The sequence below is a fragment of the Octopus bimaculoides genome, chromosome 13 (genome assembly GCF_046866305.1).
Source record: "Octopus bimaculoides isolate indiv1 chromosome 13, ASM4686630v1, whole genome shotgun sequence".
Classification (NCBI taxonomy): Eukaryota; Metazoa; Mollusca; class Cephalopoda; order Octopoda; family Octopodidae; genus Octopus; species Octopus bimaculoides.
In genome coordinates, this window is record NC_142940.1 from 20,111,644 (window position 1) to 20,139,597 (window position 27,954).

General features: G+C 37.6%; 1 protein-coding gene across 6 annotated transcripts in view; it reads left to right on the top strand.

Annotated features, from left to right (window-relative positions):
• The window catches only part of LOC106880298 (ATP-dependent DNA helicase DDX11), a 74,258-nt gene extending 47,178 nt beyond the window's left edge, over positions 1 to 27,080 (top strand). For 5 of the 6 annotated variants that reach the window (XM_089361559.1, XM_089361561.1, XM_089361562.1 and 2 more), the window contains 6 exons: positions 1,438 to 1,506; positions 2,918 to 3,021; positions 9,943 to 10,027; positions 16,748 to 16,826; positions 24,873 to 25,024; positions 26,911 to 27,080. In XM_089361559.1, the coding sequence (XP_089217685.1) occupies positions 1,438 to 1,506; positions 2,918 to 3,021; positions 9,943 to 10,027; positions 16,748 to 16,826; positions 24,873 to 25,024; positions 26,911 to 26,952 (531 nt within the window). In that variant the 3' untranslated portion in view covers positions 26,953 to 27,080. The remainder of the gene's footprint in view (positions 1 to 1,437; positions 1,507 to 2,917; positions 3,022 to 9,942; positions 10,028 to 16,747; positions 16,827 to 24,872; positions 25,025 to 26,910) is intronic. The other variant, XR_016243978.1, reaches the window with a different exon arrangement.
• Positions 27,081 to 27,954: the final 874 nt, after the last annotated feature.

The window sequence follows — 27,954 nt, forward strand, 5'->3', positions numbered from 1 at the left end:
TTCAAAGTTTCATTCCCTGGTATAACTCCATGTATTTTAAGCATTTTCTCATTATGCTCTAAGACATAAAGATTGTTCAGACAGAGTTGCCTCCCTTAGGTAAAGACCTCAAAATCGTGTGACCCAACCTCATTTTCAAGGTTATTTTTGTAGTAAAAAAGAGTTGTGCAAAAGACATACTTTATTTGGTATCCAAAAGATTACTGAATCTTTTGACACCTCATACGTCAAAATTGGCAACACAGTTTTCAGATCCATAAGGAACATATGCACACGCACACAAACACACTAATTCTGATTTATATATATATATATATATAATATATGTAAAGGTAAGATCCAAGGACAAGTTGTAGGAAGATAGTAAGCTGCAAGCAGTCCTTAGAATGTATAAAAAGAAAATGACAATGGATCGCGATGTCTGGCAATATGAGGTTCTTGAGAAGACCTGCCCACATCAGCAAAACTGAGTTCTAGCCTACCTCCCGCTCTCCAACCCTGTCCTCATGGTCCTGTTTCTTTGTATCATTGCTATTCAGTAGCTCCCCCCGCCCACTCTATATACCCAATTTTTTCACCACTCACTGCAATACCTTCCCCACTCTCTGATCATACTTCTTGTACCTCCTCTACAGCAAAACACCTGTCTTTGTCTCATTATAACCTTCCATCGTTTGACATAAGACCACCTCCTCCAATGCCCTCTACCTTCTCAAGAGATTTTTATCCTGCAAGTTACATGGTGACCCTGCCAGTGCAGGTGCCACTTAAAAAGCATCCAGTTCACACTGTAAAGTGGTTGGCACTTGGAAGGGCATCCAGCTGTAAAAACCTTGCCAAAACTGACCTCACCTGTGCTTGTGCTGTGCAAAAAGTATTCAGTCCACTCTGCTGAGTAGTTGGTATTTGGACGGGCATCCAGCTGTAAAAATCTTGCTTAGATAGATGCAAAAGTCTGGCGCAGGCTTCTGCTTGGCTAGCTCCTATCAAACTGTTCCACCCATGCCAGCATGGAAGGCAGACGTTAAACAATGATGAGGATATATATATATGTGTGTGTACCTGTCTAAATACGCTTGAGGCATGTTCAAACTGGGGAGCAAGCCATTCACTTTGTTTTGTCATGTTTGTATGTATATATATATATATATATATATGTTTGTGTGAAAGTATATATGTGTGCATCAGTAAAGAGAAAGAAAGAGAGTCTCTGTATATATTAAATGAACAAGTACAATTAACGTCTTGCATCCCATGTATAATTAGTCAAATTATGTATCTAATGAATTTAAGACGTGCTTTTCATTGGATACATGGATATAGAAATCTTACTTTTGATCTAACACTAACCATAAATAAAAATCTGTAATTGTGCGGTTTTAAATGAAATTCCTCAAAAGTGAAATTATCTTTTGATTTTTCATTTGAATTCTTCAGATATTCAGAGAGACTCGGAAAGCTGGAGAATCTGATCAAGTTCTTAATTCTTATGCACAGTGTATTCAGGTAAGTGTGAAATAATACATACGTAATGTATATGTACATGCATACACCAATGTGTGCATGTACATATATTGTCTTATTTTTTTACTGGCTTCAGCCATTAGCTTATGGCTATGCTGGGGTACCTCATTCAAGTGTTAAATTGATCATGTTGATTCTAGTATTTATTTCACTTGTCTATTTATTTTAGCAATCTATTTGTCAAACTGCTTTGTTACTAAACATGAAATGATGAAATAGTAGCACAAATATAGGCTAATGGTTAGACAGACTCACACACACATGTGTGCACACATACACACACATGCATTCCTCCACTTCCATACACACACAGATGGATTGACAGATGAAAGTTACAAAAATTATTATATTGCAGAATGAGGAAAATTCCAATATAGGAAGTCTGAATATGTATTCACAGTTTTTAATGTCATGTGTATGTGTGTGTATATATATATATATATATATATATATATATATATATATGAGTGTGCTTCTTTTTGCGGATTTATTTTTACGGATGATATATGTATGTGTATGTGTATATATATATATATATATATATATATATATATATATATATATATATATATATATATATATATATATATATGTGTGTGTGTGTGTGTGTGTGTGTGTGTGTGTTCATATAATGATACCAAATGTATTGGTAAGATAAAACATGTAATTGTTACCAAAATAGCAAAAATTCGTCCACAAAAGTCTATAGTAAACTCCTTATGAATCGATCTCCTTGGTTATATATCAAAAATTTAAATAAGAGCTTTGACGCGAATATCCATATATATTAAAGTTTATTACCTATGTAAACATTTCTATATGACAGCATACAACTACTTTATATATATATATATATATATATATATATATATATAAAGTAGTTGTATGCTGTCAACTTAATGTGACAATTCCATGAAGGGAATAATACTACTGCTATTTAGCCCAAAGAAGCAGCACCACTTCCTGTTGGCCTTGACACATTTTCTGTGTCCTTATGCTTACAAGGGGGAGACAAGCACCTCCACCCTTGCACTAAGAGTAAGTACAAGGTAACATTACCACCTGCTTTTAAAGCAAGTTGATGCAGGTAGTTTATCCCATCCCCCTCTGACTTATAGTTCATGCAATTGAAAAAACTGCATTATTTATGGGATGACCTAATATAGATAAAGATATATAGATATGATAGACTTCCATACAATTTCCATCTGCCAAATTGCACTGTTCTTGTATTATAGCTTTAGGATATTTGTAAAAGATGTCTGCACAAAGTGGCCACACGGTGGAATTGAAACTTAACCCATGTGGATGTCAAGTATACCTCTTAACCAATGTAGCCAAACTTGTTCTCATGAGTTGCTTTCTCCAAATGTTTCACTATTTCTTATTCCAGAAATGCAAATATTCTGAAGATGCCAAAATAACTGGTGCCATTTTGTTCAGTGTTGTTGGTGGCAAAATGAGTGAAGGAATCAATTTTTCTGATGATCTTGGAAGGTATGTTAAACGGTTAATGTCATTTGCCAGAAAATAATTCGTGAAATTGAAGAAAAGTAAAAAAAAAAAAAAAAAAAATAGAAAGCTTTCTTGTAAATTATTAATTGTATCTTTGATTTACTGTTGTTCATAATTGGCATTCTGAAGCTGGCAAGTAGGCAGAATCATTATTGGCACACCAGGCAAAATGCTTAATGGCATTTTATCCGTCTTTGCGTTCTGGGTTCAAGTACTGCTGAAGTTAACTTTGCCTTTCCTCCTTTCAGGGTCAATAAAATACGTACCAGTTGGGCACTGGGGTCAATATAATTAACTTAACCCCTCTTCTGAGGTTGCTGGCATTATGCAAAAACTTGAAACAAATAATTAGCATTCTTTTATCTTACAAATAGAATAGTGTATAAAATATAATCTTATATTGTGTTTTTTTTTTTGTCAATCTCTGTTAGTGTTTTATTATATGCAAGTGTTTTGCTTTGTAGTTTGTTTTATTATATGGAAATTGTGTGGAAGTCCATCATAAATGCGTGTGTGTATGTGTGCCTTAGTTTCTTCTCACCCACCCATCCACTGCCTTTCAACCAGTGTTGGTTTGTTTACACCTCTTTAACTTAACAGTTTAGCAACAGAAACTGATAGATTAAGTACAGGACTTGAAAAATTAGTATTGGGGTTGATTCATTTGACTAAACCCTTCAAGGTGGTGCCCCAGCATGGCCGCAGTCCAGGGATTGAAACAAGTAAAAGAAAAGATGAAGTTAATTTAAAAAAATAAATTCAGTCGGTGAATCACTATATCATTGAAGTAGCACTAAAGACTTTACCACAGCACTACTATTGCATTAGCGTAGTTTCTAGTATAGAAATAAGTTCATAAGTTATAAAACTTGGACAAGTATGGCTGTATGGTTAAAATGTTTGCTCTGTAACTGCCTGTTTCAGGTTCAATCCTACTGTATGGCTTGAGCAAATGTCTTCTATAGCCTTGGGCTGACCAGTGCCTTGTGAGTGAAACTGGTGGACAAAAATGTAGAAGTCTATCATGTGTATGTTTGTGTGTCTCTCTCAACAGCTGTCTTTTTGTTGACACTGCTTGTTAAACAGTGTGTTGCATTCGTGTCCCTTACTTTAACTAGTCAAGGATGAAATCAATAAAATAGTACTGGAAATACTATTTTATATTGGATTTTAACTGAAAAATGTGCAGTGTGACCTATACACAAGGCAAAGTTAATATCGAGTTTGAATATAAAAAGAAAAAGATTTATACCCAAAATTTGACACTAAATTACGGGTGCAACTTATAGATGAGTACATACAGCTAACTCTAGGATTGATATGAGCCGCTAAAACCTTCCAAATGGTGCCCCATCATGGCCCCACACTCCAATGAACGAAACAAGTAAAAGTCTAAAACAGTTGGACATGTGATGTATAGAGGCAAGGTGTTTGAGTGGTTATGGTATTCCAGCACATTACTTTCTGTTAATATGTCATCATATATATATATATATATATGTGTGTGTGTGTGTACACATACCAAATGTAGTCAAACTGTAAGCTTATGAACCCCATGCTGTTATTTGACATTTAATGTGTGGCTTGCAGAAATATGATGTCTGAGATGCTTTCTGTTTGTCTTATATTTTCATAAAACAGAAAATAAATAATGTAAAAAAAAAAGTAGTTCACATCTGTAACTCTTTCTCACTTTTCTATCTCAGATTGGTTCTTATATTACCTAAATAACTCTTTACATTTTTAAAAGAGTTCAAGTTTTATAATTATTTACTGAACGAAATGTCATTTAAGAGTTGTACCCTTCATTAAATTTAATTTTTACACTTGATAAAAAGAAAAAGTTGTGAGGAATTTAATCCTTTTAATACCAGCCTACTCAAGACTCTGGTTCCATGATACAATTTTCTCATTTAAAAGAGATCTAAATTAAAACCTCCCATTAAAATTTCATGTTGATTTATGTTCCTAGTTCCAGCTCAGTATTGGTTTCAGATTTTGGCACAAGGCCAGCAACTTCAAGGGAAGGAGTTAGTCGATACATCGTCCTCAACTGGTATTTATTTTTTTGATCCCAAAAGCAAAGAAGGCAAAGTTGACCATGGCAGAATTTAAACTCAGAACATAAAGATGGATGAAATGCCACTCTGCATTTTGCCTGATGTGGTAATGATTTTGCCAGTTCACCGCCTTAACAATAATAATAAAAATGGTTTTAAATTTTGGCTCAAGGCCAGCAACTTTGGGGCAAGGGAGTTAGTTGGTTACATCAACCTCAGTACTCAACTAGTATTTATTTTATCAACTCTGAAAGGATGAAAGGCAAAGTTGACCTCAGTAGAATTTGAACTCAGGAAGTTAAGATGGATCAAATACTGCTAAGCATTTGCTTGGCATGCTAATGATTCTGCCATCTCACTGACTTACTCCAGCTTAAAACTGACAAAGTTATTCTACTAAATTCTTCATTATTTCAAAATGAATCTAATCAACAAAAGTGTATTTCAACAGAAATATGGCAAAAACTGGTTTAAATGTATTTATATAGTTATATCTTAAGGTTCTTAAATATTCAGATTTAAAACTGTTCATTAAAGTTTCTTAATTTTTGTTCCAAATGCCAGCTTAATATTGACAAAGTTATTCTTCTAAATTCTTCATATTTTTCAAAATAAATCTAATTGATGGCAGTGTATTTCAACAGAAATATGGTAACAATTGGGTTAAATTTATTTTAAAGTTATATCTTAAGGTTCTCAAATATTCAAATTTTAAATCTTTAACATCATGTGCTGATCATTTACATTTTTTAAAATTGCATAGTCTTAGATTTTATTTTGCTTCTCACATTTTCTTTTGTAACTCTTAATCATTTTGTAAATGATTGCATGATGCTTGTCTTGCTGCTCTGCCTTCTTGGCAGTTACTGAGAGTGACATCTGAAATGTTTAACATGTTGATCTTACATTAAGTAAATCTGACCACATCTGGTTTGTACTAATGTGTAAGGGGGGAGCTTCTATATGGTTACACGTCCTGCCAGAAGTAACAACCCGATTACCCTCAGATCACACACTAACACCTTGAAAATACAAAGAAAAAAAAGTGGGGAAGGATTCTTGGATGATGTAGCCTGGAGTATACTACACTTAGACCAAAACAAAATGAAAGACAGGATGGTCCTGGTTGGAATGCCTTTCCTAATATGCTGACTCAATCTGTACCGGCTTGAGGCTAAATAACAACTAATCTATTTCTCAAGTCAAAATGTGCCTCCACGTGGTTTCCATATCTGCTATAATTAAGAGCTAAATCTCATTTAAATTTTACTATACTATCCTGATCAGTGTAGGTATGACTATGTGATTAAGAAGCTTGCTTCCCAACCACTTGGTCTTAGGTTCAGTTCCACTGCATGTCATCTTATTTCTTTATTGCCCACAAGGGGCTAAACATAGAGGAGACAAACAAAGGGATTAAGTCGATTACATCGACCCCAGTGCATAACTGGTACTTAATTTATTGACCCTTAAAGGATGAAAGGCAAAGTCGACCTCAGCGGAATTTGAATTGAGAACGTAACGGCAGACAAAATACCACTAAGCATTTCGCCCGGCGTGCTAACGATTCTGGCAGCTCGCCGCCACTGCATGGCGTCTTGCCAACCAAACTGTTGTGGTTAGATTTAGTTGATGGAAACTACAATGAGCCTGTCATTTGTGTGTGTGCGTGCATGTGTGTGTGTATGTGTATGTATGTGTATGTGTGTAATCAGGAGGTATATGTACACTACAGGCAGTTACCTCGTCATTACTTAATGTCAGAACCTGGCTAGCTTAATATTCCAAAGGGAGATCAATTATACATCAATAAATGATAAAAAGGAGCACTTTACAAATACAGGTTAATAACATACCTGTAGGCATGTCATTAGCCTCACAGAGTGGATAATAATTTATTTGAGGTAAAGAGAAGTCAAATTGATGTTATGAACATTTCCATAAATGAATGCTGTTTATTCTACACCAAATATAAAGTTATGCAATACATGCAGTATATGCAACATATGTAATAACGTTAGTGTTCATTCACTTTCTCAGACATTCTGATTTGAAGCACAAACACTTGTGTGTGTGGGTGTGTGGAGCTGTTTAACTACTAATATGCTGCCCAACTTTATGAGAGAGCCTCTGTGTAGTTGTTTAATGTACAAGAAGTAACAGCTGAATCTCTAAATTACTCCTTACCAAGATGAGCTATATTGGATAATTTAGTGTGTGTGCATGTTGAGTGGTGAATTGACAGAGTTGTTAGGGTGCCAGATAAAATGTTCCTACTCCTGCTCTCTGAGTTCATATCCCACTGTGGTCACCTTCACCTTTCATCCTTTTATCATCAATAAATGAAGTAATTATGATTTTATTCAACGTATTCCCCTCTCAGATTCATGCACATATTGCAGCAGTACTTGAGTTTTTCTAAGCCCTGTAAAAGAACTCAGATGGTTGGGCCTCCAACCAGGCTTTTTGTGATACCCTTAGAGCCAGGAACTTTTCAGCACCCACCTCATATATATATATATATATATATATATATATATATATATATATATGGAGAGAGAGAGAGAGAGAGAGAGAGAGAGGCAAAGTGGCTGAGTTGCTTTTGAGCATTGGGCTTCACAAAGGCAAAGTGGCTGAGTTCCTTTCAAGTGTTGGGCCTCACGGAGGCAATGGCCAAAACCTTTGGCATTATGTCGTGCTTGAGAAGAAGACCCATCAAGCCAAGCAAAATTTCAGTCATGGCAGATACTGGTGTCACACAAATTGGTGCCAGTGGCAGGTAAAAGCACCCCTGTGTTACGCAAATAACACCTGTGCCGGTGGCATATAAAAGCACCCATTACACTCTCAGAGTAGTTGATGCTAGGAAGGACATCTAGCCATAAAAAACCATGCCAAATCAAACTGGAGTCTGTTGCAGCCTTCCAGCATGCCAGCATGGACAATGGACGTTAAATGATGATGATGATGATGATGATGATGATGATGATATATATGTGTCATCTAAGAGTCCATAAGTCAGGGTAAAGATGCACGTGTATATCTGTCAATAGAATGGGTCTATTATCCGAAATGTACAGTATTATATATCCATCACAGCTGATCTTACCAATTGGTTTCGTGCTAGGAATACAACGGAATGTTAGTAACAATCTGAGCCTTACGCTCATCAGAGTTAACCAATATGGAAAGTAATATTGTGACTGCTCTCTAATTCTCCACAGCAATGCCAACCGGATGTGTCCATTCACTTCCAAGAATAGAGAGCAGTTGCCATATTCCTTTCCATATCGGCTAACTCTGATGAGCATAAGGTTATATAATCGGATTGTTACCTAACATTTCAGTTATGTATTCAGAGTGTACTACCAGGGTCTTTGGGCTAAACTCAATGATCTTTCGTGTCTCCTTTTTTTTTTTTTTTTGAGGAACAGCATGATATATTAGTGAACAGTCAACAGTGTCGGAGAGCTTAAAGATTAAGGTTGTAGCCAAGAAAAAGTTAGCTGATATGGAGGATTGGAAGCCATCTCAATATTGGAAAAGAGTTGTATCTTGATGATTTGCACCAGGTATTAAAATGCTGACATGACTGCTGCTTAATATTCTGTGATCACTATAAGGACTGTAAGATGTGACATGGAAAACTACAATAGTGACTACATAGCTGTGACCTGCAGGAAGGGACGCAGCAGGTGTTCTGATTGCGTCTGCATGCTGGAATTTATGCAACAACTGCAGTACAAGATGATGGAAGATCTGAACTAGGGAATCTGGACTTTGGTAAGAGAGATAAGTTTTAGATTCACTGAGGACCTTTGCTACCACTTGTACAAGAGGCTGAAGGGATAAATTCTAACAGCCAAGGCTTAACAAACAGGCTCCTGAACAAGCTGAGACATCTTGTTGAGCCAGGGATAATCTGGTTCTTCTCAGATGAAAAGAACTATTGCCAGGACCAGTTGCACAACACCCAGAACAACATGTGGGTAGCCTACAATCCATGTGATATCCCATGTATTATGAAAACTAAATCCCTGCAAACTGTGAATGTCTTTGGGTGTGTCTCTGGTGAGAATGATGTCACGCCATTCCATATCTCTGAATCAGGCCTTAGGCTCAATTCAGACGGCCATGTGAAGCTGCTGGAAACTGTAGTCAAACCCTGGTCGGAGAAGATGCTTGCTGGAAGGCCATATGTGTTGCAGCAGGATTCAGCTCCCTGTCATACCTGCAGAAAGAGTCAGAAGTGGTTGTCAGAGAATTTCTACTTCACCTTCCCCAATTTCTGGCCTGCAAATTCCCGATTGTAATCTCGTGGATTACTATGTGTGGGATAAGGTTGAGAAAGATACTAACCACTCTACCTGTAACACCAAGAGTAAGCTGGTAGCCAAGATCAAGGAAGTATTTGAAGACCTTCCCAGAGACACCATGAGGAACACATGCACCATCTCCAAGAGCTGTGATGGAAGCTAAGGGTGGTTACTTGAGTAAAAAGTTATCTCCTAGCTATAATCTGGTTGATATTTTTTAATTGTTTAAAATTACTTTTATTTTGGATAGGATATTATGTTTTCTTTTCCTTGTATGCAAATTATCAAACTCAGTCCAAGCAGTCTGTGCATGATAACATATGCATGCGTTTAGTCATTGTAATCTAAGATATATGTGTTTAATCATATATTCACATTATGCTGTATAAAACAATATTGGTGAGTTCAGTCATGTATTCATATCAAGCTTTATACTAATATATAGTGTTTAATCATATTCATATTGTACTATAAACTAATATATAGATATGTTTAGTTATGTACTCTTGGTCAAATTGTTTCTCCAGGTGTGTCATGCTGGTAGGAATGCCATATCCAAATATAAATTCACCTGAACTGAAGGAAAAAATGGAATACCTTAATGCAAATTATGTATGTATACAGTTCTCTTTTACTTTTGGAGTATTTGGCATTTGTGTGTGTGTGTGTGTGTGTGTGTGTGTGTGCATGCACACATGCATGCCTGTTTTGAAGAGAAAGAGTAGGAAAAAGTGTGTAAGTGACAGAGAGAGAGAGAGAGATGAACTTTGTGTTAATAGAGGTGGGGAAGAAGGTGTGACTACATATGAGACAAACAGAATGAGATAGAGCATGTGTGCATTCATCTGTAAACATGTTGACATGAAATGAGAAATTATACACACTATAAAGTGGTTGGCATTAGGAAGGACATCTAGCTGTAAAAACCATACCAAAACAGACACCGAAGCACAGCAAAGTCCTCTGATTTACCTCGGATAACCTTCATTGGCTATGGTACCGCCTCATATATATATATATATATATATATATATATATATATATATATATATATATATATATCAATTTAAGTCACAATATATGAATTCAGGTAATCTGGTAGTAATCATAAAAAGAAGCTCCTTAATGTATCATTCGACAAAGCATATAGAATATACAGTACGACACAAGATAAAGGGATAAGTTGTATAAAGTCATAAATGACAGAGAAATGGTTTGATGAAATTTTATTTCACAATAAGAAAATAAGAAAATTCTAATATCATGACATTGTTTTGTAATTTAAAAACATGTAAATAATTTATATTATTATGTTTAATAATAAATAAACTATTTACATGCCTGCATTAATGCAAAATGCAAAAAATTCTTTCAAAACAATGCAGAATTTAAGCTATGTAGCTATATATATATATATATATATATATATATATATATGTGTGTGTGTGTCTGTGTGTATACATGTGTGTGTGTGTGTGTGTATGATGATATTGTATTGAATCTTTATGCTTCTATCTCTCTTCCTGTGTTTTCTGTCTTTTTCCCTCCTGACTGGCACATCAAACATTATTCTATTAGCTATACTTATATAAATAATATCATCATCATTGTTTTACATCAGTGATTTTATTTCCTGATGGCATGAGAATAGAAATATCTGTTTCAGCTCACCAACGTATACACAATATATACAGACACACAAACATATACACACATACATACATACATATATATATATATATATATATATATATATACACACATATATACAATGGGCTTCTTCCAGTTTCCGTCTACCAAATCCACTCACAAGGCTTTGGTCGGCCCGAGGCTATAGTAGAAGACACTTGCCCAAGGTACCACGTAGTGGGACTGAACCCGGAACCATGTGGTCGGTAAGCAAGCTACTTACCACACAGCTACTCCTATGATGAGCTTCTTTCAATTTCTGTCTACCCAATCCGCTTTCAAAGTTTGGTTGGCCCAAGGCTATAGTAAAAGAAACTTGCCCAAGCTAAGGTATCACACAGTGGGAGAGAACCTGGAACCATGTAGTTGGGAAGCAAGCCTCTTTATTTCTTTTAAATTGCCATAAAGGCATTACACAGAGGGGGACACTACAACACATGTTGGGACATATAGCAATTAAAAATATAAAAATAAAATATGATATAATGAATGACACATGAAAATGAACATGAAAAACAAATTAAAATATGATAACATGAATGATATCTGAAAATGATATTATGAAGAGTGTGCTACTCACCCCACACTGAGTAACACCACTTCGCCGCCTCTGGGTCCTAAGTCCTTTTTCTCCTTCAGTCCAATCCTTTTTCCCCTTTCTCCATCACTTAGTGACATCATTCTCTCCGCCATGCATTCGTAACCTTTTTCACTGGGGATGGGGTCTTCTAAATTTTGTGGTGTCTGTTCTTTCTTTTTCTTTTTTTCTTGTGGAAAAATAGGGTGGGTGGGTTTGGTGTCTGTATGGGGAGGGTGGGTCTGAGTGGTCTTGGATGGGATGGAGTTGGACTGGGGTACCACATCATACTTAGTGCTTTTTCTGTTTTTTCCTCTTTCACCTTCTGCTCTCTGTAACTTTCCATTCTTCCTCCTTTCCTCCGTCTGTCTTTTCTTCCTCTCTTTTCTCTTCTGTCTCCACAACTGTATCCTCAGCCATTATCTTCTGTAGAAGGTAGTATGCTCTAATGTGGCCCTTTTGGCTACACTTACAACAACGTGGTACTCTGACCTCTACCCACACCCTCAGCATGGTTTCCCCCAATGTCACTGTCTCTGCCAAGTTCTCCAGTTGATCCTCCTCCGCCTGAATAATTAGTTCAAGTATCCTTCCTTTCCACCCTCCTTCTTCCGTTTTTGTGGCTTGGAGGACAGCCACCTTCTCCTCGCTCCCAACAAGGACAGCTGCCACTACCCAAGCCACTTCTATATCCAGTGGAATTGCTTCTACCCTCACCTTGGAAGTCTTTCTTCCAAGGTATGTGGGCAGAAGCACTACTTCCTCTGTTTTCACCACCACACTCAGCAGCCTACTCGCCTCCTCTACTGTCCTAAATTGGACGACCATTGTCCCATATCTTCTTCCTTTGGTTATGTGCATTATCTCCTTTGTACGTTCCCTCAGCACCTTTTCCACTTCTGCCTCCACCTGTTCTGCCTTTTTTCCTTTCAACGAGTATACCTTATAGGTGATCGTTTTCTTCTCCATCCTCTCCATAATTCCTTTGGGAAGCGACAACTTCACATCACCACCCACCTTCTGAGTCATCTTCTCGTACTCCTTCAGACCAGCCAAGTCCAGCTCCCTTTGCTTCACCTCCGTGGCTTCAGCAAAACTCCTTGTCTTCAACACTCTATCCATCTTTATAACCGCCCTTACCAGCTCCTCCTCTGATGATGACAACTCAGACCCATCAAGGTCTGAGTACAGATTCTAAACAACACAAAAAAACTACGTCCAACTTTTACAAAATCCAGACAGCAAATAACCTGACGCATGCATGGAAGCAAACTTCTTACCACACTGCCATGCCCACACCTATGTTAATAAAAAAAAAAAGTTGATGGTCGTGGCTGAAACACTTGATCAACCAAGGCTGACCTTGAACTAAACATCAGCATTTTATTAATGGGGATTTCGATTCACTCACCCTCTCCCCTCGTCTCTCCCTCTTCTCTTTTGTCTTATATTATTACTCCTGTTTTCCACTTCACACAATTCTGTCTTGTTTACATATATCTGTTCAAGTTTTTCCAGAATTAATGGTCAAGGTTTTTTTATGTTTCTAAACCAGTGGTTTTCAGCTGGGGTCCATCTAAGGTTTTGTTGTTAAAATTGGCAATAAATTGGTTATATTTCTACAATACGCAAATATTTTAACAATTTTTACTTTATACAATACATAATAACATTTAACTATAAACATATATGGGATTTAAAAAAAAAAAAACTTCAAATGGCTATGAGGGTAAAATAGGAATCTAGGGTGTCCACAGCCAAAAAATGGTTGAAAACCACTTTCCTAACCTTATGACCAACCAAAAACCCTCAAATGATGGGCCACAAACTGTAACATCCCCTACCCAAAACCTCATCAACCACCCTCTTAATTTGCTGGAATTCTATCTTGTTTTGCAAGCCCTGCAACCTTATTCTAAGCCTTGTATCATATAGGATATTGCCTTTCCCTCTCCCCCCCTCTCTCTCTCTCTCACACACACATTTCTTGCTGGGGGATCTATCTCTACCATCTGTTATACAATCTCAATTTAAATATTCCACCCCACCTTTTCCCCCCCTCTATTTTTTTTTGTTTTTTTTTAAATTCATCTGTGTATGTTGCTGTCACCACCACTACCATTACCCCCATTTCATTTAGTTTCTTTTCTTTTTTTTTTTAATGCTCAATCTCCGTCTTTCAAACCTTTGCAAGTATGCTGTCATCTATCAGAGAGAGAGAGAGAAGTGTGACTTTGCTTACTACATCAGTGAAAGCAGCCTGTGTTGGAGATATCTATGATTGTTATGAACTGCAAATGAGGAGCAGATGATAAACATCTGTGAAGGCTAGAAACTAGAAACCCAATGACACTCTTTTGTCACTCTTACCATCAGATATGCAAGCAAAGTATAATTGGTCCCTTAGAACCAACAACAGAATCATTCACCAAAGAAAAGGCACACTCATCTCTGACTCATGTAAGACAGCATAACTTGAGCTGGTGCCACAATAAACATCCCCATTCCCTTTTTATTATCTTGGTGGTCTGGTAAATTCAATGTATTAGGTTTTATATTACCACTGAGTCAAAGAAGAGGCTTCAATGTGGTTGCTTCAAACTGGCATTCTGTCACTTACATTGATGAGGATCCCTGTTGATCAGATCAACAGAACAACCTGCTCATGAAATTAACATGCAAGAGGTTGAATATTCCACAGACACATGTACTCTTTACGTAGTTCTTGGAGAGATTCAGCGTGACACAGAACGTGACATGGTCGGCCCTTTGAATAACAGATGCAACTCATTTTTGCCAGCTGAGTGGACTAGAGCAACGTGAAATAAAGTGTCTTGCTCAAGGACACAGTGCACTGCGAATCAAACCTATGACTTTACAGTCATGAGCGGAATACACTAACCAGCTAGAAACAGTCACCAAATTTCCCTATCTGCATTATAATAAAAGGGATGCATCATAAGTAATGTGGTATTACTTTGATTATGCCTTAAAAATAATGATGAAATGGCCATGAATTGAAAGTCTTTGATTGTATGACTGCTCAGTCAGGGCTGACCAGATATTTAACATTAAGAGTGACATCTTCATCATCTTTGAAGATAACCCATCATTTTAGTCTTAGCTTCCAGTGGCACTATTGTATACCAGTCAAGGTGATATTGTGAAACTTGAAAGTTCTTCGTTTCTACCCACTCCCTACCATCTTTTATCTTTTACTTGTTTCACTCATTAAACTGTGACCACACTGGGGCATTAACTTCAACAATTTTAGTCAAATGAATTGATCCCAGTACTTATTTTCTTAAACCTGGTATTTATTCTATCGGTCTCTTATACCGAACTGCTAAGTTACAGTGACATAAAGACACCAACATTGATTATCAAGCGGTGGTGGGGACAAAGACAGACAAAAACACATTTGCTTGTTTTAGATTTCATCTACCAAATCCACTCATAAGGCTTTGGTCAGAAGACACTTGCTCGAGGTGCCATGCAGTGGGACTGAAACTAAAAGCATGAGATTGGGAAGCAAACTTCTTACCATGCAGCCACGACTGTGCCTACTAAGCTAAATGAAACAAGAAATAATGAACTTCCTCCATCTTTATATCCCATAACGATACAAATATCATTTAACTGTTGCATGACTAAGTTTCATTTACATCAGCCCCCAAGCCAAACTTACCTACCAAACTGAAGAACTTTTATCCTCAGTTCCCATCTTTGCAAGTTTTACATAGTTAATGTAGAAAATTAAGGTTTTTACTTGGTAGTTCTCAGTCTTTTTGACTTCATGATCCTCCAGGGATCAAATTATAAATTATTGGTGCATTTCACATAGAAACTTAAAAAGAATTATGATTTAATCTTTTGATAGCAACCTGCCTAAAACCACCCCTGGTTCTATAATACAAACTTCCTGTTTTAAGTGATTTAAATTAAAACCTTCCTTCAAATTTTCTTGTTTATATATATACACCAACTAATAAGGCAGCAGGCTGGTAGAATTGTTAGCATCTTGGGCAAAATGCTTAGTTGCATTTCATCTATTTTCACGTTCTGAGTTCAAATTCTACTGAAGTTTTATTTGTCTTTCATCCATTCAGGGTAGACTAAATAGATACCAGTCGAGTACTGGGTTGATGTATTTGACTTTTGTGCCAAAATATGGAACCAATTTATATCTCAAATAAGGTAGTTAGCTGGTGGAATCATTAGCATGCTAAGCAAATTGCTTAGCAGTATTTTGTCAATCTTTATGTTCTGAGTTCAAGTTCTGCTTAGGTTGACTTTGCCTTTCATCCTTTCAGGATAGATAAAATAAGTACCAGTTGAGTACTGGGGTCAATGTAATCGACTTATCCCCCACACTGAAATTGTTGGCTTTGTACCAAAATTTGAGAGTAATATATATCCCAAATAGCTTGACAATGACAAAGATATTTTACTAAATTCTTCATTGTTTTAAAAATTAATTGAAATGAAGGCAGTATATTTCAACAAAAAGATTAAAGTTAAAACTTTAGAAAAAAGATTAGAAAGCTATTACTTCCTTTCTTTATTAATCGTACTTTTGTAAAATAAAGTTATAAATAACACATTTCTTCTTTCAAGTTCTTGACTAAGCACGAATTTCCTTTTTAGAAGAGGCATACTGTATTTTTGCATATTTTATGAGGTAGCCAAAAGGGTTAGCATTATGAATAGCTTCTGAATAATATGGCTTCAAAAAGTCCTGTTCAATTTCTGCGAACATGGAAAAGCAGACACATAAAAATAATGAGTGTGTGTGTGTCATATAAGTTTCTGCACCTCATGTTTACTTGCATATTGGGTTCAATGGGTGTCTGTATATCTTTACAAACATATATGTGTGCATGTAAATGATTTGTATGCAAAAAGTCTACTTTGATAATATATACATATGCATTGTATATGTGTCTATATTTCTTTGTACAAGAAATGAGTGTTTGAGAACATTAGTGTGTCAGCTCCTCCTGTATGCATATGTAATAATTGTGTGTGTACTATATAAATAATAATTATTTATTTTCTTGTATCAGCAATGTGGCCCTGATGGTAAAACTGCTGGACAAATACACTATGAAAACCTTTGTATGAAGGCTGTAAATCAATCCATTGGTAAGATAAATATTTTAATATTCACATATATTCTACTTTATATCATGAATAGCTACAGGTGTGACTATGTGGTTAAGATGCTTGCTTTCCAACCATGTAGTCTTAGGTTCAGGCCCACTGTGTGGCACTTTGGGTAAATGTCTCCTACCATAGACCTAGGCAGACAAGAGTCTGGTGAATAGTTTTTGGTTGATGGAAACTGAAAGAAGCCAACTTTCTCTCACTCTTTCTTCCTGTTTCTGTTGTACCTGTATTTCAAAGGGCCAGCCTTGTCGCACTGTGTCACGCTGAATATCCCCGAGAACTACGTTAAGGGTACACGTGTCTGTGGAATGCTCAGCCACTTGCACGTTAATTTCACGAGCAGGCTGTTCCGTTGATCGGATCGACTGTAAACCTCGATGTCGTAAGCGACGGAGTGCTAACAACAACAACAACAATAATATAGGTGGCTCATTAGTAATTAAAGACCAAAACGGAATGAATAAATGAGAGTGTAAAATAGCACCGGCAAATGCTAGAAATGAAAGTCGGAATTTAACTCAGAAAGCCTCTGAAAACACTAAATGCATGATATTTATGAGATTCAGACACAGCATGCTATACATACTCAGTTATATGATTCATTAGAATCTAGGTATTTCAACATGTAGGACGCCAGAAAAGGACTGATACTGGTCTTGCAATATTCAGTTGCCATTAGCTGGTTGTCTGGTGCAAGTATGTATATTCTTTACCTGCCAATAGAACAAGTACCAGGCTTTAGAAAAAACAACTGCAGCCGTCGCCAGAATCTACAAGCATATAGAAACAGACTAGATAGTGGAGCAAATATATGTCTAGACACTGACTGTCACATTGCACCCATTATTGTTAACCACTGCTTGCTGGAGTACGCAGTATGTCCTTCAGTCAGAGGGTAACTGGAACAACTAATATGTGGGTTTCACTTTGTCATTCACCCAGCTAGCTGCGTAACCATTGTTGCTGCTTGATAAGAGCTGACCTGGGGGCTTACATAGCAAAAAATATGATAATGCAGGGCAGTTGCAGCAAAGGACCTCATGCATAATAATTGACTTGCAAGATGATTGAAGTGTTTAGTTTGTATAGGGATTACGACGGTGTTAATATTGAAGGTTTAAGATGGTTGGTGGGGGTTAAGTGAACGCCAAAGAATTCAAAAGGGGTTAGAGTGGGTGGTGGTGACGGTAGTGAAGGTGGAAGTGGTGGTGGCGACAGCTGCTATGGTGATGATGGTGGTAGCAGTGGCGTGGTGGTGGTGACTGGTGGCAGTGGTGGTGGTGGTGTTGCACATAGTTTTTGAGAGGTCTGAAATGGAATTCTTGTTTTGGTAGTGGTAGGTGGTGGTAGATGGTAGGTAGGTGGTGATGATATGGAATGTCTGCAGATTTTGGTTATCACAAAAGAAAAGAAATAATTTGCATCGTAAAAAACAAAAAAAGGTACCCCCAGCCCCTTATGGAATGGCGTAAGTGTTATTTCATAGACGTATCAGTATATGTCTGTGTGCATTGTTGCATAGTTCTGTCTGTTTGTCTGTCACTGGGTTTTTCTTTTTTTTTTTTCTTTGTTTTATTTGTCTCATACGAATGTGTGTGTTTGTGTATGCGTCTCCCTGTGTGTGTCTGCATGTCTTTTTCTGTCATGAATGCATGTGTGTGTGTGTGTGTGTGTCTACATGTCTTTGGTGCTGTGTGTGTGTATCTGTGTGTGTCTACGTGTCTTTGGTGCTTGAAGTGATAGCAGCAGATGTTTGGTCTGCAGATCTTTATCTTCTGTTTATACCATTAGCAGTAGAGAGGGAGGCAGGAGAAAGAGAGAGAGAGAAGATTGTGTGTGTGTGTATATGTGTGTGTGTGGATGTGGATAGGTGAGGGAGAGGTATGGAGGGTGTGAGAAAAAAGGGGATGGGACAAGAGTGTGTTTGTATATTTGTATGATGGAGAGGAGATAAGTAGAAGGTACAAGAAAGGAGGGGGTCAAGAGCCTCTCAATGTGTGTGCGTGTGTGTGAGAACTGCGGAGTTGGGGGGGGGGGAGAAAAGTGCGGGGAGGGCAAGAGAGGGTGTTTATGTGTGTGTGTGTGTGTGTGTGTGTTTGTGTCTGTTGGTGATCTAGACAGAGAAATAGTAAACAGGGTGCAGAAAGTAGAACCCCAAACCCCGACATTTGTTCTTTAATTAATACCACTTTTAAAGAATCTCTTCTGTTTTGTTCCAGTCTCTTGTAGTCCCAGTCATCGCTGCTCGCTCATGATACCCACCACTGCTCCTGTCTGCTTGGCTGGTTGGCTGGCTGGCTGGTTGGTTGGCTCCTTGTCTAATACCTCCCACCCTTTCCTTTTTGATAGCAATAATTTCATTATGACAGCAATTGTGGTGGCACTATTGTTGTTTAACCCCAGGTCAGCCCTTATCCAGTAAACTAGGGGTTTTCAAACTTTTTGACTTGCGGACCCCTTTATATTTCAGGCTTTACCTTAGGGACTCCCTTATAAACGCTTATGAAATTTATACATAAATATTTGCTTAAAATAACATATATTTTTACATTTATTTATTTAACAGTATTTAACAAAATAGGTTTATTGTCAATTAAAAGATTTCGATTAAGAAACATATATAAAATCAAATTGCCCATAAAAAGTATTTGCTGTCTACGGACCCCTGTCTTGTCCTTGCGGAACCCCTGCAGTAAACCCATAATCAAAGATGTTTTAACCATGACCTGCCTCCTTAAACATTCAGATTACTCTGACCAATATAATGCTTATTTATTTACATTCACATTGTTTTGAATTAATCATGTATAATCTTGTAGCTCTGAGATTTCAATGATCAGGCTCTTTTACTTGTTTCAGTCATTTGACTGCGGCCATGCTGGAGCATCACCTTTAGTCGAGCAAATCGACCCCAGGACTTATTCTTTGTAAGCCTAGTACTTATTCTATCGGTCTCTTTTGCCGAACCGCTAAGTTACGGTTGTCAAGCGATGTTGGGGGGACAAACACAGACACACAAACACACACACACACACACACACACACACACACACACACACATATATATATATATATGACAGGCTTCTTTCAGTTTCCGTCTACCAAATTCACTCACAAGGCTTTGGTCGGCCCGAGGCTATAGTAGAAGACACTTGCCCAAAGCGCCATGCAGTGGGACTGAACCCGGAACCATGTAGTTCGTAAGCAAGCTACTTACCACACAGCCACTCCTACGCCTATATATTTTTAGGATGGTATTGTAGGGTAGGTGTAAGAGGCCAGATCTGGTTGGTGTAAACATAAAAGATTTAAAGTATTTGGGCCGGATATGGCTGGTTTAAATGCTAAAGTGTTAAGGTACCTTGGACTACCTTGTCTGATGTAACTTTCCTCCTTTTGAAACAAATTTTAGGTGTGATTTGAGCAAAATTTAGCTGCTATTTCTAGGAGCTTGATCCATCATTTAAAATCATGTAGGATAATCAGTCAAGACAGTGGTGGATGTTGATGGTGATGATGAGGGAAGCAGGAGATGTTGGTGGTAGTACCAGTTACATTGATAGTCTTTCTTGGTGGTGCAATAATTGATAAAAGTTAACACTCATTGAAGGTGTCATAGATACAGTAATAGTTATCATTGTGGGGGTAAGTAGTGGTGGTAATGGTGGTGGTAGCGGTGACAGTTGTTATTTATCCCACAGGTCAGTTCTGGTTGAGACAACCTATGCTTATATGATATGATGCAATGAAAGGCATTCTAGCCTTGATCATCTTGTCTCGTTTTCCGGCATTTTGTATCCTGGTTGGCATCTAATGTTTTGTGGGGGGGGGGGGGAGTTTATGGTATGGTGTAATTTGAGTGAATTTTAACACTATTTATAATAAGTTAAGCGGCCAATGTTGAGGTTTCTTCATCAGCTCTTGTAGCAGTTATGGGTAGTAATTCGAGGCAATTTAGCTGTCTTTTTTTTGGGGGATGGGGTTGGAGAGATATTAGAGTGACCAACCAATGCCAGCAGGTTGCCATTAATGCTCCCTTCCTAATGTGACAACAACAGACCATGCCCATCACTAAGGGTGTGCACTGGATGGTACTGCCCCTTCACTATTCAATCGTGCGCCCTCAGATTTAGAAAATACAGTTTACCAAAATCTTCCCACAGTACAAATTAGTGCCCTCCCAGAATATTCTGAAGCAACCCCCAGGTACCAAAGTCTTGCAATGGGCCTGTGATTCTGGTGATATGTGATGTTCTATGTTTTGTACATAATACAGTAAAGTTAATTGTATTAGTCTTGAAGTATATTGTTGTTTTAACTAGTAAGATAATCTAGAAGTATTAAACCATGTATTTTTTTATGTAGTTTACCAACGATTTCATAATTAATGATCTGCTTGTAATTCAGAATTTGTTAGGTGTTTAGGTGCTGGCATGGTTGTGTAGTTAAGAAACTCACTTTGTATCCACTTCTTTGGGGATTCAGTCCCGTTGTGCAGATCAGGTGTCTTCTGTAGCCCTAGGTCAACCAATGCCTTGCGTATAAATTTAATAGACAGAAACTGTGTGCAGGTAGAAGCCATCATACGTACATGCATTCATACATGCATAAAAGAAGAAGAACTGGCACTCTGTTGGTCACTATGATGGGGGTTTCAGTTGATCTTGTGAAATTAATGTGCAAGTGGCTGAGTACTCCACTGACACACATACCTTTAACTTTGTTCTCAGGGAGATTCAGAGTGACACAGAATGTGACAAAGCCACCCCTTTAATTTATAAGTACAACTCATTTTGTCAGCTGAGTGGACAGGAACAATGTAAAATGAAGTGTCTTGCTCAAGGACTCTACACATCACTGGAAATACATACAGACAGACAGACAGACATATATACATGTCAATGTGTTTGTATCTGCCACCTCACTACACAGTTTGACAGCCAGTGTTTGTTTGTTTGTTTACATCCCCATTACTTAACACTTAGGCAAAAGTGACCATCATCATCATCATCATTATCATTTAACATCCGCTTTCCATGCTAGCATGGGTTGGACGATTTGACTGGGGACTGGCGAACCAGATGGCTACACCAGACTCCAATCTTATCTGGCAGTTTCTACAGCTGGATGCCCTTCCTAATGCCAACCACTCCGAGAGTGACCAATATGATATAATTACAAGGCTTTAAAAAAAAAGAAACGTGTGTCCTGGGGTCAATGTGTTTGACTAAAATCCTTCAAGACAATGCCTCCGCATGGCTGCAGTCCAATGACTGAAACAAGTAAAAGATAAAAGATTTGGTCTACATAGCAAATGATGAACAATAGCATCTGATTTACAGCTTTACACTGGGCCAATCATTGGATGTCTTTACTGCATTTCTAGAATCAGGATTGACAATGAAGTGTCTGTACATCTTTAATACAGCACAAAACCTACATAAAAGCCCTACATCTTTCATTTTGTTGTTTAGCCCACCCATTTCTCAGTTCTGGTGGTGAATACCTATAATATGCTTTCAGTCTTGACATTGTCTTTTAGAGATTGTCTACTTTAGAGATATAGGCGCAGGCATGGCTGTGTGGCAAGAAGCTTGCTTCCCAACCCCATGGTTCCAGGTTCAGTCCCATTGTGTGGCACCTTGGGCAAGTGTCTTCTACTATGGCTTTGGGCTGACCAAAGTCCTGTGAATGGATTTGGTAGACAGAAACTGAAAGGCAGCGAGCTGGCAGAAACGTTAGCACACCGGGCGAAATGCTTAGCGGTATTTCGTCTGCCACTACGTTCTGAGTTCAAATTCCACCAAGGTCAACTTAGCCTTTCATCCTTTCAGGGTCGATTAAATAAGTACCAGTTACGCACTGGGGTCGTTATAATCGACTTAATCCCTTTGTCTGTCCTTGTTTGTCCCCTCTATGTTTAGCCCCTTGTGGGCAATAAAGAAATAAGAAACTGAACGAAGCCTATCATATATGTGTGTGTGTATGTTTGTGTCTGTGTTTGTTCCCCTACTCCACTGCTTGACAACTGATATTAGTGTAATTATGTCCCTGTAACGCAGCAGTTCAATAAAAGAGACTGACAAAATAGGTAGGCTTTAAAACAAAAGTACTGGGATCATTTCATTTGACTAAAAGTTTTTCAAGGTGGTGCCCCAGTATGGCCTCAGTCTAATGACTGAAACAATTAAAAGGATAAAAAGATAAAATATAAGGTTATCTAATCTTATGTGTTTTAGGGGTTTTGTTTTTTGATGGTGTTGTGGGACTTGAGAAAATTTGGGTGTTATTTCTAGCAAGCTGATTGACCTTTCTTTCTTTTTTTTTTTTTTTTTTTTTAAATCTTTTTATTTGTTTCAGTCATTGGACTGTAGCCATGTTGGGGTACCATCTTGAAGGGTTTTGTCAAACAAATCACTCCCAGAACTTAGGTTTTTATAAATTTAGTGCTTCTTCTGTTGGTCTCTTTTGTTGAACCACTGAGTTACAGGGACGTAAACAAACCACTGTCAATTCCATATCATCATCATTGTCATCATTTTTTAACTTTCATTTTCTATGCTGCCATGGGTTGGACGGTTTGACCGGAGCTGATAAGCAGAGGAGCTGCACAAGGTTCCAGTCTAATATGGCATGGTTTCTACAGCTGGATGCCCTTGTTAATGCCAACACTTTACAGAGTGTACTCGGTGCTTTTTACGTGGCACTGGCCTGGGTGCTTTTACATGGTGTTGGCACAGGGCTCTTACACCCAGGCAATTCCTCTTTAACAGGGGGAGCAGCATTAACACTTTTGCCAGGTCTTCTTGAATACAGTAAAGTACCAGATATCTTGGTCTTTTGTCATCTCTTCCATAAGTGTCAGTGTCTTGAGAATGCCCTTCAGTACTTCATCCCATGTCTTCCTGGGTCTCCCTCTTCCATGTGTTCCATCCACTCTGAGTGATCGGTGCTTCTCTATGGAGCTCTCTACACCCATCTACATCACATGACCAAACCATTGTAGGCTTCTCTCTTGCATACGGCATCTAATTCCACTTATACAGCTGCTATACTGAGTGTATCGAGTACATTTTTTGTGGCCCCCCCAGCACTAGTGGGGTCACTCAGTAATATGCAAGATAAGACTTCTTTATGAAGAAGTTTTATCTTGCATATTACTGAGTGATAGCACAGTGTTGAGAGAGGTGGATTGTACCTGGTGTAAAGAGGCTAAAGTAGGAAAGAGGGGCTGGAATAGAGGTCTTCCTGTAGTGGCAATATATGTGCACCTGAGCAGGAAAAGGAGACAGGGTAGTGGAGATGACTTATTAGCGCATACCTTCAAGGTGCATAGAGAAAGAATAGAAATGGGGATTGAAAATTAAGGATGGTTTTGTGGCTAAGTAAAGGATACAGTGAATGCTGATGGCATTGAGAAGCCTGCAGAAAAGTGTTTGGACTAAAGAATTAAATATGTTTCTGTCATTACATTTGAAAATATTTCATAGATCTAATGATGGGGCTTCAATGCAGTCACTTAGTTTGCTAGAAGTACTAACTAGCTTTGTCTCAAATCACATCCTACAGTCTAATAAAAGGACACATTTAAAACTGTCATCATAGTTACAATGAAAGACTGGATGGTTATGGTTGGGATGCTTTTGATAATAGAAAGCGAAATCGTGATGGCACCTGTGACCAGTGTCGCCTTCCTGGCACTTGTGCCGGTGGCACATGTAAAGACATTCGAGCAAGATCATTGCCAGTACCGCCTGACTGGCCTTCATGCCGGTGGCACGTAGAAGCACCCACTACACTCTCGGAGTGGTTGGCGTTAGGAAGGGCATCCAGCTGTAGAAACTCTGCCAAATCAGATTGGAGCCTGGTGTAGCCATCTGGTTTCACCAGTCTTCAGTCAAATCGTTCGACCCATGCTAGCATGGAAAGCGGACGTTAAACGATGATGATGATGATGATGATCTGCTCAATCTGGGGTTATGCAATAGAGTAATATTCTGTTTTACTTCATTTTCTCTACAGGTCGTGCCATTCGTCATCAGAATGACTATGCAACTGTTCTGCTTTTAGACAGACGCTACCAAAGACCAAGTGTGGCTGCCAAACTACCCGGGTGGATACAAAAAGATGTGAAGAACAAAAACTTTGGTCCAGCTGTTGCGGCTATATCAAAGGTATGTCTCTTTCCATGTGTTCTTGGACATCCTATTGTGTTGAGAACAATAGAGGATTAATAGTTGAAGCATGGTGTTGTAATTTTCTTACCAGACACCATAAAGAAAGTTGGCTTCACAGCAGTTGTAATTTAAAATATAATCAAAGTTCTCTCTCTTTCTCTCTCCTCCCTAGCTCTCTCCCCTCCTCTTTCTTTATCTCTTCCCCTGTTTCTGTGTGTGTTTGTATGTATGTGTATATATATGTATGTATGTATATATGTGTGTATATATCTATGTATGTGTATCTATATATATATATATGTATATATATATATATATGTATGTGTGTATATATATATATATATATATATATATATATATATATATATATATATATATATATATAAATAAATGTATGTCTGTATATATATGTATATCTATGTGTGTGTGTGTGTGTATATATATATATGAATATGTATGTGTGTGTATATATGTATATCTATGTATGTGTGTGTATTTATATATGTATGTGTGTATATGTATGTGTGTGTATTTATGTATGTATGTGTTTGTGTGTGTGTATATATATATATATATATATGTATATATATATGCATGTATGTATGTGTGTGTATATGTATGTATGTGTGTTTGTATCTATATATGTGTATATATATGTGTGTGTGTGTATGTATGTGTATATATATGTATGTATGTGTCTGTGTATATATATATATATATATATATATATATATATATATATATATATACATATATATATTGTGGAAGTGCAATGGCCCAGTGGTTAGGGCAGCGGACTCGCGGTTTCGATTCCCAGACCGGGTGTTGTGAGTGTTTATTGAGTGAAAACACCTAAAGCTCCACGAGGCTCCGGCAGGGGATGGTGGCGAACCCTGCTGTACTCTTTCACCACAACTTTCTCTCACTCTTACTTCCTGTTTCTGTTGTGCCTGTAATTCAAAGGACCAGCCTTGTCACACTGTGTCACGCTGAATATCCCCTAGAACTACGTTAAGGGTACACGTGTCTGTGGAGTGCTCAGCCACTTGCACATTAATTTCACGAGCAGGCTGTTCCGTTGATCGGATCAACTGGAACCTTCGCCGTCGTAAGCGACGGAGTGCCAACAATATATATATTAAGCTCATCACATCTGTCCAACATATTACAAGAAGGTAAATTAAGCCAAACTTTCAAAATTCATTTCAAATACGTTTAAAAGCACTGTTTTAATTAAATGGCTGCATATCAAACGAATTTTTCAAAACTACTTGCTTGTCTTTAATATACTAATATTAAGTTTTCAAATATGCTGATTATCCTGTGGAGTTTCCACGAGTCGTGCTAGTTATCATTATTGCTATAATTATCACTGGTTTACTGAACTTTATTAATATTGATTTAGGTGTGGCTGTGATAAGAAGCTTGTTTCCCAACCACATGGTTCCAGGTTCAATCCCATTGCATGGCACCTTGGGCAAGTGTCTTCTACTATAGTCTCAGGCCAACCAAAACCTTGTGAGTGGATTTGGTAGATGGAATCTGAAAGAAGCCTTTTGTATATGTGTGCGTGTTTGCGCATGTGTTTGTCCCCCACCATTGCTTAATAACCAGTGTTGGTTGGTTTACATCCTTATAACTTAGCAGTTCAGCAAACAAAACCAATAGAATATGTACCAGGGTTAAAAAAAAAAAGCTACTGGGGTTGATTCATTCTACTAAAAACTCTTCAAGGCTGTGCCCCAGCATGGCCACAGTCTAATTGACTGAAACAAGTTAATGATTAACAATACTGCACCTATTTTTTCACCATTGCTTATTATGTAAATTCTTTTTTCGTTTTTACCTATTCATTTTTATTTTTATTTATTTATTTGTTTTAGTTCTTTGCTTCCAAAAACGAAACCAAAATTGTCCAGAACTGACACATGTACAGAAATACATCATCATAATCATGCTCTTCATCCCAGTCACCATCCTCTTTGGCTGTCATCATTACAGTTGGCTGTTTTGTTATTCTTTTATGGAAATAAAAACATTTTTTTAATCAACAGATTGTGTTCATGTTCTCCTTAACAGAATTATGTTAAATGTAATTTATATATTGTTTAATTGATTTCAATATAGGCACAGGCATAACAATGTCGGGGAAAAGCTCGCTTTGGCTTTCATTTCACATGGGGATGTCTTCTTTTATAGCCCCAGGCTGACCAATGCTTTGTGTGTGAATTTGGAATTTGGTATGAGAATATATATATATAAGGATTTACTTTTCGTAATGAGATAAAAGACCAAGGCTGTGTATAATATAGAACATTTATAAATAGACATTCTATTTATAAATTTTCTATATCATACACAGCCTTGGTTCTTTATCTCATTATGAAATTCTTATTTTCACACGCTGATATATGACCTACGTTGGACCCCTTATTCGCATAATCACCGAACCTGGAGCTTAACTGTGGTCTATCCATAGCACTTACTCAGCATTACCTGAAACCTCTGGGTCTAATTGACACCACTATCGCTCATAACCTATATATATATATATATATATATGACTGGCACTCTATTGGTTACGACAATGAGGCTTCCAATTAATACAATCAATGGAACAGCCTGCTCATAAAATTAGCGTGTAAGTGGCTGAATACTCCACAGACATACATACCCTTAACATAGTTGTCAGGAGATTCAGCATGACAGAATGTGACAAGGCTGGCCCTTTGGAATTACAGGTACTACTCATTTTTGCCAGGTGAGTGGACTGGAGCAAGGACACAATGTGCCACTGAGAATCAGACCCACAACCTTACCACTGTGAGCTGGATATCCTGACTGCTAAGCTGCATGCCTCATATATATATATATATATATATATATATATATATATATATATATATATATATATATATATATATATA